Genomic DNA, 11,429 nt, shown 5'->3' with positions numbered 1-11,429 from the left:
ATGGCAGCAAAGGTAAGATTTTTCTTTTTCGCTTGTAAGAGAAGAAGGTAAATTTTGGTCTCGGTGTTCTCATTCCATGGTGGAGAAGACCAAAGAAATATATCAGAAATTAAAAGTCAAAGCGCCATTGGGTGGGCGCTGTGGGGACTGACATTCTAGCACAGACCCTGGGGCCCCCCGCAGGCCACTAGGGGGCAGGAGGGAGGAAACACAGCCATGGCCTCCCTGGACCCGTGGGGCCTGGCAGGCCATTTCTAACTTGGAACCAGCTTGATTACAATGAGTAGAGAAGGCCGAGGTGATAGATGTGGAGTCCTTGTCTCTTCCCGCACCTTCTCTAAGATGGGCATTGTCAGCCTCTGCCTCCTCCTTATGATGGGCTGTCACCTTAAATTGTCCTATGCGCCATCCCTCACGTGCACCTCTTCTGCCCTCCAAGTCTGAACATGGGGTCCATTGTGGCCAGGGACCTGTCTTATATCCTCGTTGGCCCAGTAGCATCTTAACGTGGTGGCCATACTTAGGATCTACTTAGTGACGACATGTCAGATGGTTGGTTCAACATTCAAGGGTGTCTCTTGTGTCTGAACTCTGCGGTGGCTAGCCTACACCCCCCCTTCATTTTGTAGGCCGCCTTGTCAGACGCCCCGGAGCTTTGGTCTTCCCACCCGGTATACGCCAGGTACTGGCAGCATTACCACCAGGCCATGGCATGGATGCGCTGCCACCAGAATGCCTACCGGAAAGCTGTGGAGTCTTACTTCAGTTCCCTGTGGTACTACCTCCCTGAAGCCCATCCCCACAGCTCTGATGCCAGCCAGGGTGGCTCTCCTCAGCCCTTCCATGACCACCAGCTGCCGCCCCTGGATGCCTACACCAGTCCCTCACATTCCAGAGAAGACCAGGCTCTGTGTGCAGAGGAGGAGGCAGAATCCGAGTCGGATGGGGTGGAGTGCGACGTGAGCAACATGGAGATCACCGACGAGCTCCGCCAGTACTTTGCAGAGACCGAGAGGCACCGGGAAGAGCGGCGTGAGTACCTGGCCCACGTGTGTCCTCCCCTTGTCCTGCTGGCTGCATTTCTGTCTTTGTCTTCCCTAACCTAGAAGGAAGTTTATAGGCCCTCGATTGGGTCCAATTGATATTCCCAGTCCAATCCTCAGCCTAGGAAAGTGTAGGTTTACTGTGGATTATATTAGTTTCTACAGTTGTTCGAATATAAAACTTTGGGTTTTGTTCTTGAACAAAGCTGATCCTAAGAGTACCTCTACCCTTTAGTGAACGTTCGTTCTCCTACCAGTTGGAGCGTGTCCGCTTGCGCAGGCGTTCATGCATTCCCCCCATTCTACCCAACAGCCCCTCAACATCTTAAGCCCATCTTACAAATAAGGAAGGTGAGCCTGCAGGTTAATTGTCTTCTTCTGTGGCAGACAACTAGTAATTTGCAGCTTGGACGCAAACCTGACTCTTAATTCCTGTACCTCTCCCTCCAGCACAAAGTCAGCTTTGGTCCTAAGACTGCTAGGCCCCTAAGTGCTGCCGTCCTCACACACTCTCCACAGGTACACAGCCCAGAGCCACCCGTGCTGTGGAGCTTCGACTCGTAAATACTGAGCGGCTTTCAGAGTAGGGATCAGTGTGAACTTAAGCAGAGCAACAGAATGCCTAGTACTGAACTAGGCCTTTCAGGTTCGACCTCGCTTTGAAGCTGCCTGTCCCTGGTGTCGGGGAATTGTGATAATGGTCCTGTATCTTCCATGAGGAAGCAGAAATTGTCCTTTTTTTTTTCATTTCTTACTAATTTGCTGCCAAGATTTAGAACTGCTTTTTTGGGCCCTCCTTGCTATTACAGCTCACCAGATCATTTACATTTTAAGCATCTCTAACAAATATACAAATAATTTTTCCACTCTCAATATTTTTGAGGCCTAATTATATGATATTTTACCGAGAATGTTCAACAGGCAGAACCCTGGAAGCCTGGGAATGGGCGAGTCTCATTTCCATCTTGAAGCATCTGTATTTTCCTAACGCGGGGCTAGTATTTATTGAGCCCCCCACTGGGTGCCAGGAACTTACAGGGACTTTGTACAACACACTGTGCCCTTTCGTACCTCTGCCTGTGGTTCTTCACCAAACTTCCATGCTGGTATTATTTTTTTATTTCCCTTCCTTTGATTAAGCTGTTAAGTTCTTTGATGCATATTAGAAAATATTCCCAATATCATTGACACAGTGTTTGCTGTTACACAGAGAACACATTTCCTTCCTTGATCTCCAGAAAGAAATTTTACTTTTTGTCAAAATATATCCAAAATAGCCATGACAGTGATTATACAAGTCTGTAACAAACGAGGGAGAGGGAGCGTGGAGGGTGGCCACTGGGGTTGGAATGCTGTTTGTTACAGCTTTTGGAAAAGAAAAATAGTAGAGATGGGGCTTGGTTATTTCTGGTCCTTACCAGAGGGTAGGACAGGTTTCTCTGGCTAGTGATGGATGCTTTCATGATAGAAGTTGTAACTGAGGATGAGAACAAGCCCCAGTCATCTAATAGGCCATTTTGAGTTATCTGCTCATTTAAGATAAACCCGGCATAGTCATTCAGTAAAAAGATAGAATACAATAAAAATAAAATAATGAAGAGCGGTCTTCCAGCAGGAGAAACCCGTGTAAGCCTGTATCAGGTAGAATTCCCTGCAGGTGAAAAAACAGTCATGAAAATTATCTGCTAAGTTGTGCCTGGTGCTTCATGTTATTTGAATGAAGGAAGCATTTCAATATTGATTATGAACTTAAATCTCAGGTGAGACATTTTGCAAAGTCCGTGGGGCTTTGAGTGGTTTATGAACTTGATGAACCTTATATTCTGTGGGATATTATTCCTCAATCTACTCAGTTTTCTTCAAGGCTCCAGGTTGCACTATTGCCGTCACTGTTATGAATCGGGTCCCTTACAGAAAGACACTTTGCAGCCCTAGCCCCCGCCCCCGCTGAGGACGTGGTGGCGTTTGCAGGTAGAGCACGTGCAGAGGAGTCAGGGAACACGAGGTCATCGGGGTGGGCCCTGCGCCAGTGTGACTGGTATCCTTGGAAAGACGGGAATGTGCACACAGGAGGGCACCATGTGAAGATGGGGTTAGGCTACCTGGAGCTGGCAGGGAGGCCTGAACAGACCTTCCCTGACTCCTTCGAGAGGGGCCTGGCTCTCTGACTTCTGGCCCCCAGAAGTGAGACGATAAGTTTCCATTGTTCTAAGCCACCGAGTTGTGGTGCCTTGTAAAGCAGCCCTGGCAAAGCCACACAGCCTCCTGGGAGAACTTTCCTCACTCCCAGATGCAGTCTGTGGGTGGGACCCGAAGCCGACCCAACAGGTCTTGCCAACTCTGAAGAAAACACGGCGCGTATTTGTTTACCACAGTCTGGATAACAGACCCACAAAAAAGAGAATGCTAGGAAACCCTTACAGCCTCCCTCCTAACCCTTACTCCCCCACATTTACGCTATTGTGAGAGACATTTAGAGGCAGCTGTGGCAGAACTGCTCGGACTATGGGGCTCCAGCCTCATCCCACCACTTACTACCTGGAGGTTCTTAACCTCTGGTGGGGCTCCCTGCCCTGACCAATCTGTGCCTCAGTCTCCTCACCTGTGAAATGGGAATCCTGATTAATGGGTGCTAATTATGAGATTAAATGAGATGACAGAAGCTATAGAGCAGTTGCAGTGAGTGCCCGATCGGTATCGGTTGCGGTCATAGCTGATAGCTCGCCCTTCGGTGTCCACTAGCCATAAACTAGCTTCAGATTGGTCATCTTGGTCTGGAATAGTGCTTGGTCAATATTCTGCATATTTTTAATAAAGATGTTCTGTGACTTCAAAAAAAGTCATATGTGTCTGCGCTGGGCAGCACTTTCAAACTCTTAAATTGATTTAGATTATCCAAAGCATTAACAAATTGAAGTTTCAGTGTCTGTCAAATTAGTCATTAACACAATGTCATCCAAGGAGTCTTGAGCACAACTTTTATTTCTATTTCCAGGACATTGTTTGCTTGCCTTAACTCCATACAGTAGACACATTGTTGATACATAAGCCCACTTTATATTAGTAATGACAGCACGAAACACATTGAGCTTCTGCTTCTTTGTACTTTTAAAATTAGTAGCTGTAGCATAATCAAAACTACCATCCTGGGGTCTCTGCGATGCCCTTGTGGCCTGCAATCTGCCCTGCAAGCGTCGTCTCGGAAGACGTGAGGATGGCCTGGCACTGGTGAGAACAGGCCTCTTGGGCGCTGTTAGAAGCTGCCAGGGCCTGACCCTGCACCACCAGCGGTAATGGGTGGCAGTTCCGCAGCATTATCTTACCCCAGCCCTTAGGGGGTGTAGAGGATGAATACCAGTTCCTTTGAGCAGCCATGAGTGATGGACTCAGATGTGAGTAGTGTCGCTGCCCGTGGTGCTTCACGCCATTACCTTCGCCTGTGACATTCATGGAGCTTTGGTTGTGGCCACGGTTGGAAAAGGTCTTAAAGGAGATGAGGGACGCGAGCAGCATGCACCTTCGCCCACGGTTGTTTTGTTTTGCTTTTATTCAGTAAGGACAGGTTCAGCTTTAAGCATGAATCATCCCGAGAACACATAATTTTCTAAATTACGACTAAATAACCAGGGAAAATGCAGCTAAACTGACAGATTCTGCTCTTCGGTATTATTCACCTCTGCAGGAGCAGACATGGCTTACAACACCTCATCTTCTAGGTCTAATTGAATGTGTTCTTAGGGTGTAATCCTTCCGACTGGACAGCATGTCCTTGTTTGCGATTACCACTCCTCCAGATAATCTCTAATTTAACATGCGTCAATGATAACAAAAAAATGAGTAGGATAAAGGACTCTTTTTGTGCAGCGAGAGCCAGTGTGCTTTTGATTGTATGTCATTATTTCCTAATAAAATAATTCCATTATCTGAAGCTTCAGTGGGAACAGTACTTGGGGGAAAGCAGACAGTGAAACTTTAAAGGTCAGTTGTGTTTTCCATCTCTTAGGAAAGATATTTATTGTTAAAAAAAAGTTTCCTTTTTTTTTTTTTTAATGGTAAGTAACCACCAGTTGAGACTGCAAGTTCATGTGCCTAATACTCAGAGGGAGAAGAAGTGGCAGGTGTCACCCCAGTTTAGAAGTACCCGGTGCCCCTGAAGCAAGCACTGCTGGGTGGGCTTGAGCCTGTTGTTTATTTATCCCCTGGGTTTCGAGTGGATGTTGAGCCCAAACAGCCACGCATTCAGGAAGACCTCAAGCCCAGGTGCGAAAAGGAGACAAACGCGAAGTGACCGCTAGAGGAGCTGTCCATGGTGCCATCCTTGGTCACTTCAGCCAGTGCAGGTAGCGACCTTGATGGGAAGAGGAAACCTCCACCCGGTTGTGGGGGGCGGTGGCCACATGGAGTGGGCTCTCGGCTTCGTGGGAGGGCGTCAACTGCGGTGAAAATCCACTCCCCATTTAGACACCCACTTAGACAGAATGCTGTTCTCCTCAGAGGCCAGATGTGTCCCTCTGCCGTGGAGGGGGCAGCTCCCCAGTTGTATCATGACCCCAAGTGGAAGGCCTGCAGTCTGACTTTCACACTGAGTCTTTTCTTGGTCTGCTGGAGGCCATCTGCTTCTCCCTCATTCTTCTCTGTGGAAAAGCCAGGCCCTGGAAGCCCCTAGGCCAGCACTCAGTGTGCCCTTCTGGCTGAGCCCGTGAGGTTTGAATGAGGATCCTGCTAATTGAGCACGGCTCCACCCTCAGCGTGTGCTTGGTCCAGTCAGATGTTTGGAAGTGGGAGAGGTCGAAGGACATGGAAGGGGGAGAGATGGAAATGCACTTTCCTTCTAGAAGTGGAAAATGCTGATTGACCACTGGCTTGGAGATCACCTTTGTTGAAGTGGAGGTGCCAGGCACGAATGGGGGACCCATTGGGAGGGGCTCCATTTGCCCAGCTGGCACCTGTGTTCTCAACATGTGGCCAACAAGCCAGATACGAGGCTCCTTGGTCTAATCTCGGGTGTGTTGATATCATTCTTTCTGGCACAAGGCAGAGGCTCTCTCCTTCTAGAAAAATGAGGGAAAATCACAATCTGGTACTCGTTTGTCTCAGTGCTTTGTCCTCCGCCATGTTCTGCCTAGGGCTGATTATCTGAGGACGCTTAATGTTCTGCCTCCGTGGGTCGCTAAAGACCAGGTGTCTTTCGTGGCTGCCTCAGGCCCCTGTGGACCCCAGGCCTACATTGGAGACACTTGTAAATGTACAGAGGAGGGAAGAGTGCTGAGCCTCTGAGCGCTGCGCCCAGCACTCCACTGGTTTCTCCTTTGTACACGTAATCCTGTCATTCTTTCTGGTTTTAACCCCATATGCACGATAACCCTTGATGAGTTTCCTCCTGCTGCGCTAGCAGATCACCACAGCTGGGTGACTTAAAACACAGATGTGTGTTCTCACAGTTCTGCGGGTGAGTTGGCCAAAATCCAGTGTCAGCAGGGCCACACTCTACCAAAGGCTCAAGGCCTTGCCGCTCACGCCACTGGTGGCAGCTGGCGCTTGACAGCGTCTCTGTGGTCCTGGGCCTCCGTCTCCACGTAGCACCCGCCCCACACCTCTGTGGTCCTTTTCAGGGCCCTCGCTGGACTTAGGATCCACCCTCCTCTTACATCATCTCATCTCAATCCCTCCTTTAATCACACCTGCAAATCAGGTCAGGTTCTGAGGTGCCAGGTAAATGTGAATTGTGGGGCACACTAGCCCGCTATATCACTGTTTGAAAGCTGAAATCTCACAAGTCTGCTGTGTACTAAAGCAAGTTGCCCTTGGCCACGTGGCCTACAGGAAAAGGTGCTTGGTGACATGGAGTTCCACAGCTGCTCAGCAAAAATGCCCACCTGCCCTGTGGCAGGGAGCTGTCTGTCACATCAGCAGCTGCCGCTCTTCCTCTCTGCTCCAGTCAGATGATTCTCCATCTGGCTGACTGAGCCCTCACCTTGTTTTGACAGGAAGAAAAACTGCCAGTGACTGAGAATCTAGCCTGTCATTGGGAGGAAGCATAACTGGAAAACAGAACAAGCAGATTCTGATCTGAGGATTGCTTGATCCCCTCAGTCAGTGACACTGACGTTCTCTCAGATGCTAGCTGTGGCCTCCAGCGCAGTCTGAGAGGATTGTTTAAGCTGACTGGCTTTCAGATTTGGGTTCCAGCCTTAGCACTCTTCTTCTTAGTTAGCTGAAGTTGAGGAAAGACTTAAATGTGAGGAAACAAGGTCAGACCCCAACAACTTGGTGGCCCTGGCCCTGTGCCTCAAACTCCGGCCATGAAGGCTCTGCCCAGCATCTTGGACATCTGTTTCTCTATCCCTGGCTTCTCATCATTTCTCTTTATCAGCATCTGGAAAAAAACTAATGTGTTTGTCCTCACTCTCTGTGGACCATCATTTCCCGGAACAAAAGTGACAGTGAACCTCCCCGGAACAGGGGAGATGCAGGGGACAGGGTTCCTGCCAGTGGACCCGGGTTTTAGGGCACCTACCCACTCTGCAGGACCCCAGCCATCTTGCACAGCAGGAAGGGGACACAGGTCGGGCCTTAAATTTTCCTGAGGAAACCTGGGTAGAAAGGAGGTAGATGGAACCAAGTGAGGGCAGAGGCTGTGTCTTTTACTTTATTCTTACACATGAACTAAACCCCTCGATGGTCACCCAGGCACATGCTGAGTGGGAACTGGGGAGAAGACCCAGGCCGCGTGGCCTTCCGGCCACTTACTTCGTACTAGCGTCGTGCTTTATCCATGGATGTCACCCCAAAGAGAAAACCCCTCGCGGGGTATAACTGTTGCACCCTTTTGATAGCTGTAAGTTAGTTTTTGGCAGCAGGTTAACAGAAAGAAACATAATTATAACCATGTTAAATTGGGAGGGAAAGAAAACTACAAAAATAAAAAGGTTATATTCACATATTCCCATTGGCAGAAAGCAACACCTCCCAAGATAGGGCCGATTCCTGTGTTTAGTCGAACTTCCAAACTCAGATCTAGACAGGAAGTCAAACATCTGTTGTGTAGCTGACTCCGTTGGTGAGGCTGACGATAGTCTGCAGACAGATCTGAGCACAGAAGGCCTGAGGCCTGGGAGCCCGCCCCTCCAGATACTGATGCACCCAGCAGCCCCCCCGCCTCGGGATGGTTTCCCAGCCCCCAAGACACAGCCCAAGGTTGGCGACGCGACCAAGGCCCTCTTAGGTGGCAGGGGGAATCTTGTTGTTGGCTGACGGGACATGCCAAAGCTTCAGAAGAGTAGTCCTTGGAGCGTAGTATTTCCACACCCACAAGCCCTTCTTCTCTCCTGATGCTTCCAAGAATGGGAAACAAATGCTCGTGGACGGCCCATTCACTGGCAATTTAGGCCACTATCTTGGTTTAGTTCTGCAGTTCACAGCCAGTCAGTCCCGTCTCCTTCCCACGGACAGGGCGGCCACTCGACCGCATTTGCTCCACAGCCTTGGCTTACCCACGTGTTACCCCCTGAGGGAAGAGTAAATCGCGTGTGCACTAAGGTGGGGTGACCCTGTACCTCTGTGCATCTGTAATAAAGTTCCCCAGTTGATAAAGCTCCTTCCCTCCTCCTCCAAGGTGCTGTTTACTATGTGTCGGGCTCAGGGTGCACAAGAGTGACTGACAGCCACAGAAATATCTTTTCCACTCACATTTGATACGCTCGCCATTGTGTTCCCTTCCATTCTGAGCTTTCCTTCTGCTCCCTCCTCTCCTTTTTTTTCTTTTTTTTTTTCTTTTTTATTCTTTTTTTTAATTTTATATATTTTTTACATCAGTTTTCATTTTTGCACAATGTATGCATTTTCATCTTGGTTATAGTCCCCATACAACTCCCACCCCCCTTTTTTGATCCTGCTCCCTCCCCTCTCTCCCACTCCCCCCCCCAGTGTGTCTGGTTTATAGTTTTTTGTTGATTTTGACTTTTACTTTATTATAATTAGGTTTTTTTCCTGGTCCCTTATTTAGGTTTTCTAAATTCCTGCTATGCGTGAGACCATCCAGTATTTTTCTTTTTCTTTCTGGCTTATTTTGCTGCTGCTCCCTCCTTTTCTTAACGAGAATGATCGACGTCATTGCTTTGCTGCCCAACGGCATCTCCACTCCTCACTTAGTGGCACTTGTCTGGGCAGCAGCAGCTCCCAGGTGCACCACTTCTAGCCCTTTCTCTGCTCTTCACAGTCATCTGCACGAGCCTATGAAGTCGCTAAGTTGTTTTGTGGATATCTGGCTGTTGCTTCTGTTTACAGAAGAATAAAAATGATGAGCGTAACTCTTGTTATAGTAGAAAGCATAGAGGGAAGACCAAATTGAATAATTACTTCTTGCTTTACAAGAACCCATTTAAATTAGTAGCATCAAAAGCATATAACTAGGGCCTCCCCGGTGGCGCAGCGGTTGAGCGCCGGGTTGCAAGACTGCCCGCAGCCTCTGCAGCGCAGGTTCGATCCCTGGCCACTGGCAAGGGTCCCACATGGCGCGCAGACCTCTCCTGCCGCCCGCTGCTCCCCTCAGCAGTGTCCTTCGGTCCTTCTGCCTGCTCTGCTCCCCGCTCTGGCTCTGGTGAATTCTCTCACCCTCCCGCGCTTCTGACTGTACCCAGTGCTTGGATAAATAATAAATAAATCTTTAAAAAAAAATTTTTTTAAAGATTAAAAAAAAAGCATATAACTAAATATCCCTTGAAATTAAACCTAAGCTAACCTGTGCAGTGACATGGAAGCTCAGATCACACACTGAGGATGTCAGTGCATGGATGTGTTAACGCAGCAGGGAAAGGACAGTCGGAGTCTGAATTCCATGTATCCAACTGCCCTCTTCCCCGGGCAAGTGTTGACTCTGTTAGCCTCACCTTGCCCGGCCTGGCGTATGCTCTGGCTGCGAGGAAGAGTCTTCAGTCATGGTTGCATTCCTGCTAGCCGCACTCGCTCTTTTCCAGATGACCATGAGGTGACCCCCTCCCCCCACCACTCCCCTCATTGGCTGTGGGAAATACTCCTTGCAACCCCCGACTTTCTGGGAAGCTTCATTTCCCTGCTGGCATGGGGCAGAGCTTCAAACCTAGCGAGCTGGGCCGGCCATCCCTGAGGGCAGGCGGCGAGCGGGTCGGGGGGCTACGGGGGCCAAAAAGAAAGACAGCCCGGTGGTTTCCTGCCCCCCTGTATTGTCAGGGCTCTGGTGCAAAGGTTTGACAGTTGGGGGTCACGTGTCTCCTTGTGGCCTTTTGCCTTCCCCTTCCAAGTATGCCGAGCCCTGCTCACTAGGATGGCAGTGTATGGGCCAGGCCCTGGAAGCCCCGAGCTCCTCAGCTGCCACCGCTGAACGGGCCAGCTAGGGGCACGGAGGCCACCGCAGAAGCCCCCGGAAGTCACCGTGCCCCTCTCCGGGTGTTCCTCCTCCCCAGGGCGGCAGCAGCTGCTGGACGAGGCGCGCCTGAACGACTATGTCTACGCCGACCATGACCTGTACCACAACCGGCGCCGCTCAGTGGAGCCCCCGGCCGAGCGGCCTGGCGAGCGGCGCCAGGCCGAGATGAAGCGCCTGTACGGGGACAGCGCAGCGAAGATCCAGGCCATGGAGGCGGCCGTGCAACTGAGCTTTGACAAGCACTGTGACCGCAAGCGGCCCAAGTACTGGCCGGTCATCCCGCTCAAGTTCTGAGCCCGGGTGCGGGGCCCCAGCCCCCTCCAGTGCATTCACTCTCCTCGCCTCCTCCTGCGCCTTTTCTCTGGGAAAGGGTACTTGGCGCCCCAAAATAAGCAGGTCCACCAGCGGGCACCACTGCGTGGGTGGAAGGTGTCAGTCGGCAGCCTGCGTGCTGTGGCGGATGGGAGAGTTTTGCTCGCTGTGGCTTGGGATGTCAGTGACAGAAGAGTACCCATTTTATTAAAGTTCTCATAAATACTGCCTAGTCTTTTTTTGCCTTTTTTCTATTTTCTCCATCTTTCACCCGTCTGAACAATGCAGATGCCTTAGATGAGTCACTAGCTGTCCTCTCCTACCTGAACTCATCCAGGCCGCTGACAGTGATCCAGGCCTGCAGCCACACAAGTACCGCTTCCCTCCAGTCCCAGGGCAGGGTGCGTCTCCTACAGAGGGCCAGAGTGAAGATTCTGGGCTTTGCAGGGCACACCGTGGTCTCGCCCACTCAGCTCCGCCCTTGCAGGGTGAAAGCAGCCATAGTCGGTAAGTAAACATGTGTGTAGCTGTGTGCTAATAAAACTTTATAAAACAGGCCATCGGCCAGATTTGGCCTCCGGTCTGCCAGCCCCTCCCCTGATGGAGTGAAAATCCTTGTCTGACATTTTGGTTGTCTGTTATCTCAGCAGAGCTTGAATGCCACAGAGAAT

General features: G+C 50.2%; 1 protein-coding gene across 1 annotated transcript; it reads left to right on the top strand.

Annotated features, from left to right (window-relative positions):
* Positions 1-10,740, top strand: GEMIN8 (gem nuclear organelle associated protein 8; the record flags this gene model as incomplete). The annotated part of the gene is made up of 3 exons (XM_084258182.1): positions 1-12; positions 630-1,032; positions 10,484-10,740. 3 exons carry the CDS (start codon positions 1-3, stop codon positions 10,738-10,740), a joined length of 672 nt encoding a protein of 223 aa, XP_084114308.1.
* Between the last annotated feature and the right edge of the window lie 689 nt (positions 10,741-11,429).

This window comes from Talpa europaea, assembly GCF_964194135.1.
Source record: "Talpa europaea genome assembly, chromosome: X".
In the NCBI taxonomy this organism is placed as follows: Eukaryota; Metazoa; Chordata; class Mammalia; order Eulipotyphla; family Talpidae; genus Talpa; species Talpa europaea.
The sequence above is the reverse complement of the archived record's forward strand: the minus strand, read 5'-3'. Positions and strand labels throughout refer to the sequence as shown.